Source organism: Orbicella faveolata, unplaced genomic scaffold, assembly GCF_042242905.1.
Source record: "Orbicella faveolata isolate gen_17 unplaced genomic scaffold, um_ofav_v1 contig_24, whole genome shotgun sequence".
NCBI classification, from domain to species: domain Eukaryota; kingdom Metazoa; phylum Cnidaria; class Anthozoa; order Scleractinia; family Merulinidae; genus Orbicella; species Orbicella faveolata.
The window spans coordinates 27,701,830-27,723,737 of record NW_028301552.1 but is presented as its reverse complement, the minus strand read 5'-3'; the positions used below and the strand labels follow the sequence as shown (position 1 = coordinate 27,723,737).

General features: G+C 39.2%; 2 protein-coding genes across 4 annotated transcripts; both read left to right on the top strand.

Annotated features, from left to right (window-relative positions):
• Positions 1-247: 247 nt before the first annotated feature.
• Positions 248-15,994, top strand: LOC110065378 (uncharacterized). The gene is made up of 17 exons (XM_020772508.2): positions 248-517; positions 625-1,024; positions 2,897-4,478; positions 5,437-5,632; positions 6,095-6,183; positions 7,040-7,294; positions 8,093-8,280; positions 9,112-9,263; positions 9,634-9,736; positions 10,231-10,762; positions 11,752-11,898; positions 12,185-12,391; positions 12,750-12,836; positions 13,085-13,189; positions 13,413-13,556; positions 13,739-13,792; positions 14,209-15,994. Exons 2-17 carry the CDS (start codon positions 651-653, stop codon positions 14,329-14,331), a joined length of 4,338 nt encoding a protein of 1,445 aa, XP_020628167.2. The 5' UTR covers positions 248-517; positions 625-650; the 3' UTR covers positions 14,332-15,994.
• Positions 14,375-21,881, top strand: LOC110065380 (uncharacterized). 3 transcript variants are annotated; one of them, XM_089290825.1, is made up of 3 exons: positions 14,375-14,507; positions 17,485-17,689; positions 19,790-21,881. In XM_089290825.1, the coding sequence occupies exons 2-3, from the start codon at positions 17,578-17,580 to the stop codon at positions 20,692-20,694; spliced, it is 1,017 nt and encodes a 338-aa protein (XP_089146951.1). In that variant the 5' UTR covers positions 14,375-14,507; positions 17,485-17,577; the 3' UTR covers positions 20,695-21,881. The 3 variants fall into 3 exon arrangements, with proteins under 3 accessions (XP_089146951.1, XP_020628171.1, XP_089146952.1); XM_020772512.2 differs by lacking the exon at positions 14,375-14,507 and adding an exon at positions 16,112-17,345; XM_089290826.1 differs by lacking the exons at positions 14,375-14,507; positions 17,485-17,689 and adding an exon at positions 17,709-18,711.
• The last annotated feature ends 27 nt before the right edge of the window (positions 21,882-21,908 follow it).

The following is a 21,908-nucleotide window of genomic DNA, read 5'->3' as shown; positions in this document are numbered from 1 at the left end:
CCCCGAATGAAGTGAAGCGCACACTAAAAGACGCGTGAATTACGCCCAGACCACTGAACCTATTGCTCGCACTGAGAGAGAAAGGAAATGTTAGTTTTAATGGCATTTCCTAGAGGAGAAAAGAGGCAGAAACAGCCGTATACATCGTGAAAAGGCCATTTTAATAAATTTGATTCATTTTGCGACGGTAGCGTTGCCTGCGCTTTGGAAAATACCCGTGGACAGATCGTGTATTCCTAAACGACGTACAGTTTCGCAGCTGTGGAACCGTTTGCTACTGGGCACGAGCAAGTTTACCAAGGAAAAAAAGTGCGGGTTCTTTTCCCTCAATATTGTTTTGTTTTCGTTGGAGAATGTCACAGTTCTTTTGAGTGACTCAAACGTAGTATAAAGAACGTATTTTTCGACAGAATTATCAGTTACTTTGACTTGGAGAAAACGCGGTCGACAATGTGGTCCTTCTCATACTCGGCCATGTTGTCATGTTGAACCATGTGACATTTGTGACATTTTCAAGGTGAGAAATGCGTTGTTTTGTCAAATTTACTAGCCAGTATATGTTTGCTTACACGCAGCGTAGATACATTAAACTGCTGCTTCCTGCTATATTGATTCTGTGCTTAGGATAACAGTTTTTACACCAGCTGAAGATGGGAGCATCGAGCGATGACCAAGATGAACTGCCGCTGAGTTTGTCAACGAAAAAACGTCGCTGCCTGAAAAGATCACGCTTATCTTCCGACTCTGATGATGATAAAAGAAAGACCAGATCATCGAGGAAACAACTGAACAACTCAAGCAAGGAAAGTGATGACAATGAAGGCTGTGGAAGTGAACAGTTGAACCCAACGCCCTCACAGACCCCTCGCAGCTCAGAACGGTTGCGAAGGAAATCTTTGCAATCATTCTCTTTGCCAAGCAGGGAAAAAGTACTAGACGCCATAACACCCAAAGGCAAAACCCTTTGTAGTCAGCAGAAAGTAAAGACGTTAAAAAGAAAACTGGTCAACAACTTTCTGAGAGAGTGAGTACAGTCTACGTGTTAAAAATGGTACATAATGTGGCTTGTGATTGAATATAAGCATAAACAAGTAGGAGTGTTGGTTTCTAAAGAAACTGTTGGGCTGCATTGGTAGGGAAGCGTGAAACAGTTAGCTATTTATCAACTTGAAGTTGTTGAAGGTAATCTGTGAATACCAGGCCTGCCCCACCCCCTTCCTAAGGGTTGGGTATTTTGTGCTAACAGGTCAGCCTGATTGATCTGATTTCAGGGAAATTTAATCAGGTGAAAGATTAACCCAACAAAAATGTGAATTTGACAATTCTAAAAATTATTCCACTGACAGTCATATCTGTGTGGTCACTCCATGATGTAGCAGAGACAGATCCAGGGGAGGGGTTGAGGGGTTGCACCTCCCCCCCCCCCCTTCCCCCTTGAGCAGCATACAGTGTATTTTTGTTATTTCTTTGACTTTTCATAAAATGAATAGAATAAAATATTATTGTGTTGTACATAGTCATTTCACTTCAAGTTAGGAAAAGATAATGTACATTTCACAACTGAGTTATTATGTTTGGTTTCCTGGTTGAAAAATAAGTTAAACTCCAGATTTTATATCATGCCTTTACAAATACTTTTCAAGTGTCTGGAATGCTGGAAATGGCATTTTAGAAGGTGTAATCTGAAAAATTTTTGCAGAAGGCATGGCCCTAGACCCTCGTATAATCTCATGTTATTTAACTGTAATACCCCCCCCCCCCCTGCCCTCTCCTTTTCAGGAATTCCTGGATCAGCCTCTGTTTACAGCAATTTTGAAAGTGTTTTGTTGGTAACTTTTGAATGCAATTGGAAACAAAGGAAACCCTTCATGTGTGTTACAAGCATTTGGGTTGCTGATCTCGAGAAGAAAACAAAATTCCAAAAAATGTAAAAAATGTAAAAAAGGTGTTGAGCTGAAACTTACAAAAAAAAAAAAGAAAGATTTATACCGTCCAGTTTAGAATTGGTGGAAAATTTGGTGAATCGTTATCTGGAAAAGCTGATAAAATATTTGAAAAGCAAGATCTATAAGCTTTACTCTGATAGAAGGGTTAGGCTATGTATGATGTCCCTACATCCATTTGACCAAAGACACCCCTGAAGGTACATGTACCTGGCAACCTTACCACTGTAGTGAGTTAGTGAAGCTGATGTTTTGAGTATTACATGTACATGTAGCCCTTCATCACAGGAGGGCCATGAGCACTTTGGGCACTTTACCCTGACAAAGGGTTAATGCTAAAAATATCTACTTTGGTGCTTAATTTACCGTTATCATCTTCAAGGTGGTAAATAGCTAAGTATTATATGTGGAGGTACAGTGTACATGGTCTCCCTTAGTGCAGCAATTTAAGATTTTGGGAAGTTTGTATGTGTTGCAGTTAATTTTTACAATGGTAATTTGTGTAGCAGAATATAATATCTCCATTCAATGGCCAGAGTATTTTCTACCTGCTGTTCATTATAGAGCAACACATTAACTGTTGGCCAACCATGCCTTCCACAGCGATAAAGTTTCTTGACTTTTAGTATACTCTTATTTACACAACCCTTACCCTTTTGGGTACATGTAGATCACTATGGCAGTATGTATATTACATATATCCAATACAGCTGTAATGTACATGTACCTCCTTTATACCCTCCTCCCCTCCTCTCCCCACCCCTAGGAGGTCATTGGAATTTCAGAAGTGTTGAAGTGTTTTTGAAAGAAAGTACACATTCAGTTCTATGAATTTAAACTGGAGTTTCCATAGGGCTGTGGAACTGAAACCAAAAATTCTTCTTTGAAGGGGTTATGGATATTCTTTAGAACAACAGCAGTTAAAAGAAGGTGTGTTCTGTTTTTACATACAGGCGTTCTTCATATGTCAGCCGTGGAGAGGGTCGTTATGACTCAGATGATAGTGGAATGTCTGATTTCATAAACGATGATTCAGAGGAGGATGAAGAAGATGATACAGACTCCAGTGCGGAGATTAACCAGAGTTGTGACAGCAACAAGAAAGACTCGGGAGTATGCAGTGTAGAAGTCAATAAAAAGAGACACAAGGAAAGAGCAGTGCTTAGCTCAGAAGAAGAAAATCAAAAATCTCGTGGAAGTGACAATGATAATGTGCTTTTGTCAGAACTGGTGGATGAAAAAAGAGCAAGAAAGAAAGTGACTCCAACTGCTGCTGATCCAAATTACAGTGAGTCAGAGGAGGAGTTTACTCCAAAACTCAAAACAGCGAACAAAAGAAGGAAAATCATTGAGTGTAGTGACTCAGATGAAGAAAGTCAATCTGCAAAACAGGAAAGGAAACTGAAAGATGTTAATGATGAGAGGAAAAACTCTGACAGTGATGATGAACTGTCAAAGAATTCTCCAGCTAAATCTGCCTCTTTGAGGCCACGCTCAAGGCGTCTGCAACACCTTTCACAGAAACATGAAGACAAACATCGCAAAACATTTGACTCTTTATTAAAGAAAAGACAAACAGCAAAACTGGATCCAAAAGAGAGACATGCAAAGAAACAATTGTCAAGAGATAGTGATGAATCTGAAAGCAGTGATGCATCTAGGTTAGAGGAAGAGCTGGATCCTCTAAAAGAGGCTGATGCATGCTTTGAAATGCACAGCAGTGAACTTGAGGAAGATGATGATGATAGAGACTTCATAGTCAAAGATGGAGAGACTTCTGATGAAGGAATGAATTCTGATGGTGCATCACAGTTTCTTAAGCTTCTAGACACGTTTACAGGCAAGCAACAGGATGAAGAAGTTGCATGTAATGAAATGAAAGATGTTCCTTATGGCAGTGAGGACACTCATTTCAGAAGGCGAAGAAAAAGAAGGAAAAGGAAAAAGGAGAGGAAAGCATCAAAATGGAGGCGCATCAAGATGGAGGATGACAGTGACGATACTGATGCCAATGATACAGCAGTCAGCGACGTGTGTAATAGATATCCACCTCTTCATGCTGCTGTTCTTGAAAATGATGTGCCTTTGGTGAGTAAGCTGATAAAAAAAGATCCCGATTGCGTTTATGAAATTGGGTACAGAAAGAGAACGGCCTTACATTTGGCAGCATTAGAAGGCAAAGTGGAACTAGTGAAACTTCTTCTTTACCATGGTGCCGATCGAACTGCTGTGGATTGCTATCATCTTTCAGCCATTGCTTATGCTCTGGATGGACATCCAGAATGTGTTCAGCTGTTACTTGATCACACAAACATTAAGAATATTAATAAGAGTATGACAAACAATCTGCAAGAAATGAACTTGTTACACTTTGCTATTGGGGAAACAAGAGATGGCTTGAATTGCCATGACCGAGCAAGATGCCTGGAACTTCTGTTTAGTAGAGACAAGAAGACCTCTACAAAGCTTCTAAGACAAATTGATGTTAGGAAATTTTTCCCTTTGGCTGCAGCTGTATTTGCCGGACAACATGAGGTGGGCAACTGACCTTTTGTTTTTTGTTCCAAGGACGTGTTGGTGGTTTGATAATTTTCAAGCTAACCTTATTTGTCATCTCTTTTGAATTATATTCATTAACATATACAACTTAATCTGAAGGAAAAATTATATGTAAGCCTGCATCAAGCCAAGTGCTCCTGATATCACAAGAGCTCATCCCAGTTTCTGTAGCATTACGTGACTACATGCAGGCATGTTTCTAAACCCCCCTTCCCCCAGATGGAAAGCTAGTTCATTACTGTTTACAGGTTACTCTCAGCACTTATTCACACCAACTGAACGTTATGTAAAGCTTGGCATATTCATGTCAAATGAAACTTAGGAAATGAAAATCAGAAACATGTTAGTTAAATTTTAGGCCTTGTAGCTTTCAATTGTGTTGCTACATGTACATATATTTCAATCATACATTTCAGAGATAGCTAGGCAAAGCTTCATTTAAAGAATGTCCATCCCTAGGCGAAATGTATGGGTTGTTGACCAAGTGTGAGGTCAAGATGGCTGTATATTGGCCAAGTTCTTTTTTTTGCATGTTTATGGACCGAGACGGAGTCGAGGTCCATAGACTCACAAGAAAAGAACGCGGGCAATATCAAGCCATCTTGACTGAACAAGCTTGGTTAATAAAGGATTTATTATACATGTATGGCTTTCTTGCGAGACATGGCGGATAGTCCCAAGCAGGCAAGATAACTCCATCTTGTCCGCTTGGGTAGCCAATCACAGCGCAGGATTTGATTCATCATGCTCGCTCACGGAGCTGGCCGTATAATAAGGTGATGTGTGGAAGACTTAAGTTAATACAGTACTTTGTAGCTTAGAGCACATGAAGTAGATACAGTGTACTCGTGTACTTGACGGTTTTGTTTTCTGAAGTTACTTTACATGTAGAATTGTATGCAGTAGTTTGTGAATAGCTGTTTTCCCTCAACAGTGTGTCCAAGTCTTGCTTAGGATGGGTGCAGATGCTACGGCTTGTAAGACAGATGATGGAGGAAATATCCTGCATTTTGCTGTAGAATGTGCATCTCATTTTAAAGGAACATGGCCAGCAACCAAGGACACTTCACAGTGCCTGAGAGAACTTCTAAAGAAAACAAAACTTCTGATTGACCAGCCTGATGACAATGGTATGGTTATGAAAACTATTACTTATACATGTTCATGGACATGTATGTTATTTTTATATGCATTTTGTGTGGACATTCCCAATTTCCCTGTAAATGTATTTGCCTATACCATATGATAAACAACATACACTTACTCAGCCATTGTTTTTATATTCCATAAAAAAGATACAAAGAAGTCACAATTATTAGTACATGCAAAAATTAGAGTAAAATGGCAAAGAAACCTAATAAAAACCATGGGGCTTGTAAACTTCGGTTCCCTCTCAAGAAATATAAGATGACAAAAAATGATACATTATTATAGTAATTGACATATTGACAAGCCATATTTGTATGAACAGCTCAACTTATATTCGGCAAGTACATGTATATATGCATAAATGAAGTAGTAGGAGGTTAGTGGAATGCATGGTCACACCCAGCATGTACACTAGAGTTTTCTTTGTCTGATTTATTTGCCAGGTTTCACTCCACTAATGTATGCCTGTGAGAGTGGGGATGCCAAAAGTGTCAAGCTGTTGCTGGAAAATGGTGCTTCACTCAAATGTGTGGTCAGTGGTAATTTGTATTATTTTTTTTTTAATTCTCAAAACCATGATCAGAAATAAATTATCAATTATTAATTGATTTGCCCTTTGTCAATAACTGCACATGTGTATGTAACTAAATAAAATTGCTGTTTCCCCATGAAACATTGGATACATGTGTGATCAATGATCGGTGTACCTGGGAACATATGTGTACTTGACACTTAACAAATAGAAACATTTGGCATGTGTCTGTATGTATGTCTGTATGTACAGTATGTACGTGTATATGTATTTAAAAACAGAAGTGACAGTTTGGGAGAATGTAAAAATTAATGATCAGAAAACATCAGGCTGTGGCAAGTATTTCACAGCTTTTTTAAGTTCTTTCAATGTTCATGAGTGTTGCTGTACATAACCTGATAGAGATACAGAAAATTAGTTTATTTCATATCTTTAAGAAATAAACGATTATTCCAATAGACCATTTTACACTTGCGAGACTGTTCAGTGACCTGGCCTTTGAATGACAGCGAGACTGGAGGTGACCTTGTTTTGATAAAGACCTTACTGTTTTTGTTGTGTAAATCAAGTTGTTCGTGTGCTAACTAGTTTGCATTTACATGAGAAAAGCAGAGAGGTCTGTATCAAAGCAAGGTCACCTCCAGCCTCGGTTGCATTCATAGGCCAGGTAACTAAGCACACAACTGTAAAATGGCCTATTGTCAAAATGATTGATCTCTTTGTTTGTGTGTTTGATACATGTACATGTCAGTGTATTCTTGTAATAGCAATATTGCGTGGACGATATTACGATAATAATTATTATTGCAATATCATCTACAATCCACTACAAATAGTTGTGTTTGTTTTCCATTAGGACAGTCATGGTACCTCAAGCCTTCATCTAGCTGCAATGTCAGGGGACACTGAGTGTGTCCAGTTACTGCTCAACTTTGGACACCAGGTTGATTGTGTTGACAAATGTGGTTGGCCACCACTACTTTATGCCAACTTCAAGGCTCACGAGAGCTGCGTGCTAGCGCTTATGAAGCCCAAACCAGAGCAGGTGTTTGTGTTGGGAACATTGTTAAGAAAAGTAAGGAATGAGTTGGACAAAAAAAGAACGGTCAAGGTACATGTACACTGTATATTGTATGTTGCTGTAGGGTGTGTAGTTAAGCACTGGTTACCAGCTTATTTCAACAGCTGATAGAGATTTTACATTATCATGGGCTGAAAAATTCACAAGAAAATAGACTTGAGTTAATTTGGAAGATTACAGGCCAGAAAAGCTGGCTGAGCTCGTGAATGAACCTGTTAAGTTTTTTCTTACATTGTAGCCCAGTTGTTGACAATATACATGTAGTTTTCAATAACTTTTTTCCACTAGTAAATTATAAAACAGGAACATGTTTAACATTACTTTTGAGTAAACGTTTTTGTTTTTGTTATTACTATTTTGACAACTTTCTACTACATGTACATGTACATGTAAATGTAGGTTCCATTTGATTTATCTAGCAAGGATTTCAATATTAATACATGCATGGGAGGGGGCAAGGGTGTGTATGACATCAACAACTGGTGGGAAATTCACATGTAACAATTTCCCACACCAACTTGTGTGATCAAATCACGTACATGAAAGCCCAATGGCAGAAAAAAAAAAGAAAGAAAGAAAGAAAGAAAGAAAGAAAGAAAAAAAAGACAAAAGAGAATTCTTTGACAGACTGTGAACAGTAGTCAGCATTATGCCACACACTCATCATGAACTGTAATCAGAGACACAATTCTTGTCTCGATAGAAATGAGACGGGAGGCCGGCGTAGCTTACTTTTGAGTGGTATCATATGTGTCGATGTCTCCATATTGAGGCTTGTCAGGTTAAAAAACTTGTAAATAATTAATTTTTCAATCATGTTGTCTTAAGGTTGTCAAGAATGTGCTTGTTTCTCTGGCAAACCATGATGCCTACTACACAGTCTTCAATGACTTCATTCGGCAAAATCCTGAAATGCTGGATGAGAACAACTATGGTCTTCTACAGCACATCTGGAGGGCCATCCTGGATTTTGATAATAAGAGAAGGTGGTTCGTCAAGAAGCTGTCACAGATAAGGTTTGTCTAGGATCCTTCTTAAAGTTGATCTCACTGCAGTGAAGATGGCCTACTCAGGGCTGTCTCTTATATTTAAAGTGTTTAAAGAAGTGAAAAAAGTTGTTGTGAATAGGGTCTCATCACTATCTAAGGAACATTAACATTGTATTCATACAAACATTAATAACAAGCCAAACTGAAAGACTGGTTGCTTTAAGGACAACCCAGCACTGTTGGTTGTAATGACATTTTTCTTACAAACGTACAATCTTCCGTCACAACCCTGCAGTGTACCACGACATACCAGAATTTAGAAATTAGCCAAATCCGTACCTTTAGACATGATTTTGTAGCAGTTTTTTTTTTATTATAGTTTTATCTGTGAAGGCTCCACCCACAGGTCTCACCTCTTACCCTTTTGTATACTATTTAGACAGAAAAGGTAACCCTTTCATATACCTACTCAAGAACACTGCATCCCTTTTCTAAACCCTTGGAATGAAGTTAATGAACACTAATTATTAGGGGAAAACATCAAACATTACTAGGTACAGTCACAAGGTATGTCTGTGCAAAATATGTTCATTAAAGGCCCTTTTAAATACCTAAATGTCAGATTTCCCTGCTCTTTCATATACCTCAACTTGTGAAATCCCTTTTTTAGATACCAGAAGCTTGACAAAGGTACCCCTCTCACGAAGAGCCTCCCCATATAGGCCATCATAGGGAGTACCCCCCCCCCCCACCCCTCCCTCCCATGCCTGCAGGATTGTATCCTGTGATGATATAATACCGGTACGTGCACGTTTGATTTTACTGTTGACATTTTGTGAATTCACTGAAACATTTCAGAGGAAGTGGCCCATATAGCTGGGCATTTGAAAGTATATCCCTGGACATTGACAGAGAAAATGTGCTAGGCAGTGCTATAAACCAGATGGGCAGAACACTTGGACATGCACTGCGAAACAGATCATTGCACGTTACTTTTAAGAATGAACCTGGTGGGTTACATCATGTTAAACTTCATTGATATATTAACAAGTTTGTAAGGATCACAAAGTGTCAGAATTACTGATTGTAGAAGAGTCTGTGTTTAGTGAGGTTTATACATACATGCATAAACTTTATTAACCTGTCAAAATATATTTAAATATTGTTGTTATTTTTTTTTCCTGATTGCATCATACACTGTGGGAACATGTAGTAGAAATTTCTGATTCTTACAGCTGTACATGTATGTTGAAAATGTTTACATGTAGAAGACTAACATAGCATAACCTGATGTCCTATCGCGTCTGTGCATGTATAAACCAAGTAGCATTCCCATAATAATGGTCTAATTTTGTGCTTTGTCATTTGAATTTCCTAAAGGTATATGCACTGGTCCTAAGAGGGAATTCTTTGCTTGCTTCTGTAAAGATGTTATTGATCCTAAACGTGGCCTCTTTATAGTCACAGATGATACTCAGTACAGGTAAAATGATACGTTTTTTTCGTCTATTTTTTGTTGTTGTTGTTCGAAAGCTCATGAAGTCATATACGCTGCAATAACTGTCTTCTTAACCAAGCTGTTTGGTACTGTACTGAGCTGTACTGGGAGAGTACTGTTCTTTCTGCACAGACCTCGCTGCACTTGAGGGCCAATACTTTACAGCGCAGGCCTTGTGGTGGGTCTAAAACACAAGTCACGGGTCATTGTTTTACTAATACTGGAACAACCTTAAACCGTTACTAATACTGACCTTAAGCCTAAACATTGTCTTAGTGTAGTACTTAGGGCTAAGGTTAGCATTAGGAAGGGGTTAGGGTTGTTCCAGTATCGGTAAAACAATGCCCCGTGACCTGTGTTTTAGACCCGCCGCAGCCCTTGTGTTTAATAAGCTGTATATTTTACATTTTTGCCATGCGATACATGTACTTCTGTTTGGCGCGTTCATGATATGTTTGCTTTTTTCCATACATGTGCAGTCCAGTGCCAAATGCTTACTTTGCTAAATATGTCAACAAAGAAACACAGCAGGATTCTTCACAGAACACTACAACTCAGCCAGTTACATCAGTTAAAGAAGCACATCCATCAGCCGAGTGTACAGATGAAGAATTAATGACAGCATTGTCGCAGGCTGAAGAGCTTGCCGAAACTACAACAAACACCAGTCATGATGATGCAGAGCGAATCAATGAAGATAGTCAGGCAATTCATCAGGCAAGCAATCTGTTGTCTGACGTACACCGTGAAACAGAGAATCATGATGTAAGCCCGCCTGGAGAGAAGCAGACTAATTCAGGCAGTAGCGTATCAGGAGAAGGCGCAACGTTAGTTGATGAGGAGATGAATATAAAATTGTCTAGTCAAGTTGCGTCTGGTGAGAGAGCGGAAGAAAGCAATGAGACAAGTGCTTCAGATGAAGCACACAATGGTACATCTCACAGCAGTGGACAAGATTCATCTAGTGCCAGCAGTATTGATCGTGGGGATACAACGTGGATATCTTGTATGGTGGGTAAAATGATTGACTTGCATGGACTTGTATTTTTTAGCCCTCTCACTTGATGCTGGGGGTAACTCTGCGATGGACTGGCATCCCATCCAGGGTGGAGTAGAAATGAGAGGAAAAATCACAGAAGGAAAAAAAGCCGGCAGGGCAAGCAAAACAAGACAGCACCCCCTCCCCCTTAACTTAAGGTCTGGATCGCCACTGAGTCGCTTCATGCTACAGAAACCGGAATAATTTCGGGCCTGATGAGCCACTTGGCTCGTATGCAGACTTTACCTTACTTGAAGCACAACAGGCGATTTTAAAGATAATTTTCGAAAAATTTCAAATTTGCCGCCATTTTCGCTTACCATTCGTCTTAGTTTTCACTTAGTTCTTCTCACTAACAAAGAAGCTGTAGCAAAGATGAAGGAACACGTGACTTCAGACTGCAAGTAAACAAGTTGAGTTCGAGGAAAATTTATTTAAAAAAATAAAACATAACCTTTATTTACCCTCGGCAGTGTTTATAGCACAAGTGCTAGTGGGGCCGAGCAATCAACTGAAAAAAATAATTCAAATTGAACATAACATTGTTAAGAATCCCAACTGGCCGAACGCAAACCAGTTGGCTATTTACAAGCGTGGCCGAGGATTTGAACTCGGAACTACCATGAAACAAATCCAGGTAGTGGTCAGAGCGGGACTCGAACCCTGGACCACTGGACTGCGAGTTCGACACGCTGACCACTCGGCCACGCTGCCGCCGTTATTTGAGGTTTAGTGTGGAAAAATGCCGGAAAGATGCGTTGCAAGGACAACAAGATGCGATCACTTGCTATTGTCCTTATTTGTAAGTACAGCACAAGGTGACAATTCAACGCTGATAGATGTAAATGTTCCTAACTGTTGAAACAATGTCGAATGGATATTACATGTACATTGAAACATGCGTATCACTTTGTGGTATAACTAATAATAATGTATTTTGCCGTGGTGGCTTATTCATCAGGAACGTAGCAGTGGAGACAAGGCCATTACGAATTTGTCCTTGCGTTCCAAACTCAAGCAGCTTCGCTTCATTGGCCGCATGACAGGATTTGCCATTTGCCAGGACTTGCTTCTTGATCTCCATCTGTCTAAACCATTTGTGAAGCAGGTTTGATGTAACTGTTTGTTTACAGGTCATGCACACGTGTAAAAATCCCCACCCCACCCTAAAACGTAATGACATGTTCCCTCACCCAGCCTCAAAAGAAAATTAAATATCGTGAATTACAGACCAAAGTGTGAAAAACTTGTTGTCTAGATACACTTGTATTGGCTGAAAACACACTTACATGTTGGCACGGATATTAGTTACTGTTTCGTATTTTCCCATCTACTGTTGCGTTCATTCGATTTGCAGGCTACATGTAATTATGATGTTTCATCTCTCATTTCAGATCCTTGGAATCCCATTATCTCACCCAGATGACCTGAGTTCTTTTGATTACGAGCTTCACAAGAATGCAGTGACCTGGGTACAGGAGAACAGCGTGAATGACCTTGATTTGTCATTTAGTGTGGATGCACTGAATCCGTGGAATTCCAAACCTGTTACAATCGATCTTACTGATGACAGCGACAAGAAACTTACAGATGATAACAAGGTGCGTGATAACAGATACATGGAACCTGTTCCAGGCTCACGCATGACCAAACTCGGCCGGAGAGGAGACTAAGAAGAGCACTCTTACTCTCCCTAGTCCTACCCCCTTTTAAGCTTTCTAACTCGCGTGTACATCTCGCCCGTTCCCTGAAATCTGAAAGTCGGAACCAGGAACAGAATAAAATTTAGGATAAAAGTGTAGAAATTAAATTGTTACTGCTATGAAATAATCAACTGTCATGTTTTACCTGTCTCCTCCCGATTATGAAAGTTGCGTTACCCTAATAAGTAATTAAATGCCCATGGAGAAGCTATTTTGCAATGTACTGGTAAAAGCAGTACGCATTTCTTTCTTGCAGGAAGAATACACCAAACTTGTGTCCCAGTTTAAGCTGGAGACATCGATAAAGGATGAAGTTGCGGAATTTTCCGGAGGACTTAATGAGGTTAGTTATAGTGGATAACCAACAAATTAACTGGGAAATGAGAACCAGAACAATCTTCCAATACAAAACAAAGCATATCAACTTAGTAACATGAAGAATCACAAGTGATCTGTAGAAATCCACGGCCGCAATACAACATGCTGACTTCACACAAGGCAAGGCTGGGGTAGCCCTGAAACTATCGGAATTTTGTATATACACTTTATATCAAAATCAGTTTATCTATGAACAATTTCCTCTTAATTTAGGTTATTCCTCGTGATTTCCTGTCCCTGTTTACAGCCGATGAATTTTCACTCTTGATTAATGGAGTCACTAAACTGGATGTGGAAGACTGGAAGAAACACACTGTGGTAAGTTGTGTTACTGTTTATTATGGCCTCGTACGAGACAAACTGAGAGCTGGTACACTGAATTGGGCCTACTACTTACTGGACACTACCCTGCTTCTACAAACGCATTTCGAACTGCTTTGCAAGGTCTTTCATTAATAGAAACACAACTCGCAAGAATCTCCAGCACCTTTTCCTCCTAGTACCACATGTAACATTTTGCTTGATGGTTTTTCCTCTGCAGTACAAGGCATGCACGGTGGAACATGACGTCATTCAGTGGTTCTGGAATGTAGTGTGGCAGTTAAAGGAAGAAGAAAAAGCTTTGCTGATGAAGTTTTCCACTGGCTCGCCGTGTGTTCCTCTTGGTGGTTTTGCTGCTCTAACGGTATGAATGCGAATAATTTTTATTTGTAGATATCACTGCAACGCCATCGATATAAGCCGATATACCAAAGCTCCTCCCGCACAAGCTCTTCTTTAGTTCCGCAGGGGGTGAAGGCTAGAAAAAGATTTTCCACGCTAGGCATTTGGCTCAAGTGATCAATGTAGTTCTCTTTTGTTTGTCAGGGTTTGTCGGGACCTACAAAATTCACCATCCTGAAGACCGAAGGACTCAACAAAGTAAGTATCTTACGACCTTAATGTAGTGACGGACTGACCGGCTGGCTGACTGACTGACTGGAAGCTACAATTTCCCTTTCCATGTGATATTCCCTTGCACAGTTCAACCTAATTTTACCTACTTGAAGTCAGTTTTGTACGTGATTGTCTATTTACACCCTCACCAAAAAACGGGTGCACAGCAGTAGAATACGAAGTCTTCTACAGGGTTAACACATTGTAATCCAGCTCTCAAAAATACACACTCCCACAAACTCGGTGCAGATTTGCGAACCCCCGGAACAACGATCATTATGTAAGAACTACTCACCTTGATTATTTGATCAACATACTGAGATTTGACTCGTGTTTTGTTTTTTGTTTTTTTCAATTTTGTTTTTGTTTTTTATTGTTATTTATTTTTTATCTTTTGACAGATTCCAATGGCATCCACTTGTTTCAACATGTTAAAACTAACCAGCTACAGTTCTGAGAAGCAGCTCAAGGATAAGCTGTTGATTGCGATACGACACGGTGCCGAGGGCTTCTCATTTTCATGACCCAGTTACAGACTCTGCTTCACAGAGCGTGATAGAAGAAACAGTGAGATCTCAAAAAACTTTGCTTTGCCAGCAATGATTGAAATTGACGCGAAAGACAGGGTGCTGAGGGACTCTCCTTTAGATGAGTTACAGATCCAGCTGTACAGATCATAACAGACTGAGGCATTGAAAGGGTATTTTTTTTTTTTCAATTATGAACTGATTGCCGCGATTCGACACGATGATGAGGTGTTCTCGTGTGCGTGATCTGCTTCCAGCTTTACAGAACATGATCGTGTGGTTGCTGGATCCAAAAACGACATTGATTTTGTTGTTTTGTTTTTGTCTTTTCTTCCACTTATTTATTGGTTATCAAACAACGTCGTGAGTAATTGACAAAACTCGATCACAACTAAAGAAAGGACATTGGCTTAACTTGCAATTGCTGAATTGAGCAAAAATGTGGACGTTAGCACGTGCAGATGTTTAAGGTAGTGAATAATTCCTAAAGGTGCAGTTGCACTAGACAAATTTTCGCGCTTGCTTGTCTCACTACTGAGGTGCTACACAAATTGCACAAGGCGTTGCCCACGGTAAAGCCCCCCTGAAATGGTCATGTCTCTAACGTTTTGTCGCTGCAAGCATTGCTGTGCAACACAACAAACATGCCATACAAATTACCTGGTGTCATGTGTAACAGAGCCTAATAATTATTTGTTTATCACAATTTGGTACGCTGCATTGAGGTTTTTGAAATCTGGATTTTTCTCTAATATTAAGACAGGCGGCGTGGATTTACCACACGACCATTAGTGTGATCAGAAGCCAACAATTCAGAAAAACAGGTTTACACCGCAATTTGCTATTGTGAATTACTAGACCGAAAGAGACTGCAATACCGCCAATGTTAGTGGGTTTGGTATTGTTTTGTTTGCTGTTTGTTTTTTGTATCAAACCCTTGTGGTAAACGTCGATCAAATAAATAGACGGATTCGGCTAATGTGTTTACATCCTTGGTGCTACCCAATAACGAAGCGCGTTAAGTCTAAAAATAGAATGCATATTATTGGAACCCCGCGAGAGTCAGACAACATAAGCGTTTTCTGAGAGAAATAGGAGGAAAATTAACGCCAAATTGTCGTTTTAAAAATTGTTTTAGGAACACTTGCTTACGCGCTTGAAAAAGCTCCAAATTTTCCACCATTCCGTTTTGTTTGTCTAAGTTATAACGTCACTCGCGCGCTTCGCTATTCAGATCAGGTGATATTACTATTGTGCAATCTGTCACACGCAACTGAATGCATGAGGGTGCGTACAAACAGACCAGTTGTAAGCTCCCAAGTGAATCATCACGTGTTCTGATCTAGGTGGCAACAAGAATGAAAACACGTTCAGCGAATCTGTCTATAACCCAAATACATGTATGAAAAAGATAACATCACGTGGTCTGTAGGCAATTTATATTCGTCATTAATCATTTGTAATGAAATTTTAGTTCTGTTCCGAAATGAATTTCACATGACTGATTTCACTGTCAAGATAAAAATAGCGCGGAATACGCTTTGAAATATTCTGCAACGTGTATCTGTGATGTGGGAAAAATGTAGTTTATCATAAATGTTATTGTTTGCAAAATAAAGAAAGGTAGTTTTTATTAAATTTAGCTGACATCCGCGAAAAATTTGTTTCGTTTTTTTTGCCAGAATGTAGCAGGATATTTAATTAATTAAACCTGGTTTACTTTTAATATCCTAAGCAGAAGTAAGCGCCTTGCCTAATTTGGATCTTCCAATTTTCAACAACTGAAGAAACATGTCACTGGAAACGAGACTTGAAGTCAAATGTTTGACAGTTGTACCGTTAAACCGCAATTGAAACCCCGCCCGACTTATATTGAATTTGCCGCGACATTTATCTAATAATGTTACGCATGCGCGGACCTTAAAGTTATTTCACCGTCTTACAACAAGGGAAATCAGAGAAGTATAGATATTTTTCTCGATTGCAGTTACTGATTCTTCGAAAAATTCTAGATTGCTGATATAATAACAGTTCCTCGTCGATATTCGCTCTTTTTTTAACTGCACGAAGTATTTGTAAAGTAAAACTATTGTCACTGTTTCTTGCTGCAAACGCTCCTGTTTCCGTTATTTTTGTCTTGGCACGTTTAGAATGTTTAGGGTTGAACTGAATGGCTCTCCATATTGACTGCTTTTTACAGATAAAAGTTTTTCAGTATTGACTAAGTACAGAGCTCCGAGATTAGCAATCTAGATTTTTCAAGTTGATTCTGTTAGATTAAATTAGGAGCCAAGAAAATTGGATCAGTAAAAATTGATGGCATGCGAAATAGGCCATGTACTACAATGTACGCCATACACATCAAGTCTTCAGTGAAAAATCCAGGCTTAGAAAAAATATCTGTATCGATAAATCTTGTTAGGATAAAATTGCGCTCGAAAAGCTTTTAAGACTGGGCTTCGATTCATGCAAATTGCGATCCAATTCCCTTTGGTAATGACGCATTTGGACAGTAAATGTCAGTTTATATCTCCATTAATAAAAGGCCATCTATTTCCATTTGCGTGCTGAAATTTAGCACCAGAAGATCCAATGAGAGTTTGTGCGTAGGTTTCTTTAGCACAAGCTTTACCGCGTCCATGACTGGTAATGGAGACTAAATCACGTCGACACGATCGCGTGGAAAGAAAAACACAACAAAGCACAACAAAGTTATCTCTGAAATTTTCAATGACGTGACTATATTTTTAGAAGTGTGTTTTATTGCTCTTCTGTCCACAAGCACTCAAGCAAGGCTTTGCAAATGTTATGCTAAACAGGTGTGATGTAACCTCTCACAGATACTTTATTCATACATGAAGAATATACAAAACAATTTCGCTCATACGCATGCTTTTTCCTTCTCGCCCTCAAAAGTTCCGGTTTGTGGAAAATTGATGGCGAAGCGTGATCGGCGAGGAACATGTTATTCTAAGCACTGAACAATTATTGGATTTACGACGAACACACAGGTTTCTAAACCATTATATTGCTTGGATAAGGAAACAAAAAATGCTATTTATTACGAGCATAATGTTTAAATTTCAATCATCGATGCTGGGTCTGGGAAGTATTCCATGATAATGATATGTGTATGGTTTGTATTTTTAGAGCAAGAGCGGTCTTTATTACTCAAAACTTGCTGCCTTTAGCTCTTGGTTGTGATGTCTTCTCCGCGGCCTTGGCGAAAAACCTTTTGACAAGATGAAAAGCGTGATCTTCTGTACCATTTCGTTCATATATTTGAATTCGTACAGCCTTGTTGAAGGGGAGGCAACTTCGAAGCCATCATCAGAAACAAGCAAGCAATTTACTGGTAAAACTCTTTATCATTCCTGTTTACCCGCGTACACTAGACACTTTATAGAGTTTATTGTCTTTTTTTCCTTCATGATTGTAAGATTTTTTCAATTCAATGTGTAAAGACGTTTGAAAACAAATAGGCCGTGTTACCATGAATATTTCGAATGAAATGTTTACAGGGTTTACAGATATCCGACCTTTCGTGAAAGAAGGGCCGTTACGATATATATAGGTTCGACGTTTTCACGGAAAATAAACTTCGTTCAACGCGGAAAAGTCAACTCATTGTTTACGAAAGGTGAGTGTGAGTATTCAATATTTTTGTGGCCGGAAAAGTGCTGGAAATTTTATAAACTGAACCTGACAAAAGTTATTTACATGGCGTCGGCTAAAATTTTCCGCAATCTTTAAATTTCGATTCAATGGATGTTTTTGCCTCCGGTGCCCATAATTAAACACCTTCTTATTGCTAAGCAAACGACAGTGGTTTGATCTTCGACGAAACAATGCAAATTTTCCGCTTTTGTTTAAAAGTTCCGGGGTCATAAGGACAATGGTTTTATGAACAATAATAAAATATCGTCATTGAAAAAAACTACAAAAAGCCAAAGAAATAGACTTAATGAACCGAGACAACTATAAAAATTCACAAAGAAAGCCCTTTAAGTTCGGTGAGTTGGTCGAATAAAGAACACTTCTACAATTAATTGATAATCTAAGACCGAGCCTCCCACTAAATACAGTCCCCCTCAAAATTCTGGAATCAGATAAAATGTTACAAGCGGATTAGCAATTATTCTGGTCAAGAAAGATTTATCACGGGCGACTTGGCCAGTGGAATAATTAGGAGCTTTTTGAAAGAAAAAATTGCTTCAACCAATGACGCACCCTGAAAATTAAGGCTTTGTTCTTATCACTGTTGACAAGTCTGTGAGTGTTTAGCGACGAATGTTTCATAAAAGCTACAACAGAACTGTAAGCTTTTGTATTTCATACGCTATTTGTTGTGAGGCATCTTCGCTATGAAGTCCGGAGGTAATGTAATTTTATTTTCTGGCACAGTTCATGGCTCGCAATCTTCTTTATGTCTCAATGGTTTCGCGGCGTTTTACGGTTAGATTTTTATTCCATTTTCACCTGTGCTGCGATGGCGGTATTTTTTAGCTTTTAATTTATTTTATGCTGTATAATCCAAAATTAAAACCGCAAATGTATGAAGTTTCTGAACGTCCGCGAAAACATCACTTAAACATGTATCGTTAAAAATAAATTATACTGTTACCACTTTTATTATATCTTAACTTTAATCAAGAAAATTTTCTTCCTTGATTATTTTTATTGTAGTTGTCTTTTTTCAATTTTTGTTTTGACGAACGGCTCCCATGAAAAACGTGTGATCTTGCTTCCTTTATTTCTCGAGCTAAGGAATTGATTTTAGAAAACAATCTTGCACATTTACAACTAAAGCAATCTAAAATGCGTTTTTTTTTCTAAGTCATTCCTTTAACGAAATTGTTCAGACCATGTATTTTTATCTCTATTTTAATCCTTATCTAATTTTGCTTATAAGCGTGTGGCGACACTTTCGAGAGCGCTAATGATTTCCTGGCTTTCTTGCTTTGACTTGGTCAGTTTTTCTAACCTGGGGAATTTTTGTAATGATCCGGCTAAAAAGATAAATATCTTGTTAAATCATCAATACTTGAAGGCAAATGCATAGAAGAACTGACTATTATTATTTCATCCATGTCGCTCGCGGTAACTACTGCGGCTAAGATTTTGAAAATTCATGGGATTTTACAAACGATCGAGGTATTAAGGCTACCTAAAAACCCACAGCTGAAGAAAATATACAAAATTACTTTGTAATTTCATGCACCTTTCCGCTTAGCGCGGTTTAATTTTTAGCCATAAATAATTTCTACGATAACAGCCTATGAACAAAATTTAAAATTTAAAATTTGATCCGCAAACGCATCGAAGGAGAGATGTTAAAATGCTAACTTCGACCCTAATTTTTGCCGTGTTTGTCTCCCAACTGTGGAGTCAGTAAGTATTGGTCAAAACTATCGATCTTTCTCTGATCTTATGCGTTTTATTGTTTCTTTCTCAGTTCCACAGCCAGCGATAATATTTCTGGGATTCCTTGGAGTATGTCTCGTGCTTGTGTTTCTCTTGTACAAGATTCTGCATTCCGATGTATGCAAACTCGATCGAAACAAACTGGCCGGCGTGCAAGAAGCGGATTACGTGGAGCTTGGGCAATCACCCGCCATGGGCGAGGATTCCATGGATGAATCGGACAGTGTAGATTTCATTCAACCTGAGACAACTGCAAGCGACAGGGAAAGCGATGACCTTGTTTTGAAAAAACCCAAATACATTAAGAGCAAGAGTTTGAGCGATTTGCTCTCTGACAAACCGCGTCAAGCGCCTGCCCAGAGAAAGCTGACTCAATGGGAGAGGCCTTCAGTTGAAGCTGTTAAAGCAATAAGTCATCTAAATGTCCTTTCTGCTTACGGCGATACGGCCGGTGCGCAGCGAGCCAGGCGAAACAAAGCTCCGAGTCGTGAATCAAGAGGCGAGATCAACTGCGTTGCGAAACTGCAAGTTTCCGTAGGATTTTCTCAGACAGCGCAGCGATTAGAAGTGACTATCATCCGCGCACAGGACTTCCCCGAAGCAATTTCTGTCGGTAGTGCTACTTCGGCGATGTCAATTCACTTGACATTAATGCCGTCGAAGAGATATCGATTCAAAACGAAGACAAAGGCGACCTCTGATGTCACTATTAACGAAACGTTTGTCATGCGCGGGATTTCTGCGAATGAACTGATGGAAAGCAGTTTTCGCTTTCGGATCTACGCGCAAGGCTCCATGAAGACTGGAAAACTGCTGGGAGAAACACAAACACACGTCACTGACTTTGATTTGGATGACGTCGTGTCTACGATGTGGATTATGGTGCCGCCAGCCGCCGAGGAACAAAAGAAACCTCCCAAGAAAAGGAAACAATAAATGGAGCTCATAGGTACTAAACTGAAAAAACCCAGTCTGATTATTTCTTCCTATCGTTTATTGGCTTTCCAGACTCCGGCAGTATACAGTATGTGCAGCTTAGTGTGAAAACCAACATAAACACTGTCAAAAATCGACAAGAAAAATTATCACAAGGACGAAGATCATGTTAAGTTTTCATCCCTGTTGGAAGAATTTGACTTTAAGTTTCGTTTGTTTTGTTCCTTAGTGCTTGAAACTGTTACAAACAGGTAGAGAATTCATTTTGGCGAAAAAAGTGTGGAGATAAAGTCGAGCCTCCTGTAGTAGATTCTTCCAACAAGACTCCTCCACCGACAATGCACAATTACCCTTCCTGCAGCGCCTCTAGACCTGAATTCATAATGACCTAATTGCCCTTTTGCATCTTTTGCTAAACGGCAAGGGACAATGTTTTCTGTTTTGTATGTTCTCAAAACTATCTGGAAAATCACTCACTCAGTGCGTGTGTCATTTCACGTACAATCTCTGATCACACTCAAGTTTTTTCTTGGTTAGAGTGTAAAGAAGACAACGAAATTGAGGTCTGAAAGGAGGCTGTATTTACAGGTTTTCCCACGCACTTTACCTTTTAAGGACACGCTTATTCATTTCCTTGACACTGGGCAGATGTTAAAACGCAGGATTCGGCACAAAAATACCTGCCCTGGGCTAGAGATAATTTTAAGCTGAAACTGTTCGAACGGAAGTTCGAAATTGTGTTTGAAAGTTCACGATAATTGTATTTGCAAGGCACGATGCCTTTTTCAAATTTTTATGTAAGAAAAATACCCTGTCTTAATAAGCAGACTTCATGAATAAGTTTTATCTTATTTCAGAAGGAAATAAACTGCATAAATTATTTTGTTTTAAGAACAGCTGTTATCCTTGGGGTAACTGTATTTGAATACTGCTTCAAACAGAAATTACTTTCAGGATTTCACCTGAACCAATGTCAGACCAAAATGTACTATTTCTCTTTAAGATTATTCAGTATGTTGTAAAATGCAGGCAAAATTTATTTTACTAGTAATTTTCGCCGCCTAGCTTGTAAAACGCCAGGCGGTAGCTTCACATTGTAAGGACTGGGTCCGAGATTCAGTGGGAACTGAGTGATCGATCCCAGGTCTCGTGCAGCGAATAATAAATTTTCATATTAAAACCTGAAATGCACTCTCAGTTTCTTTTACTTTAAG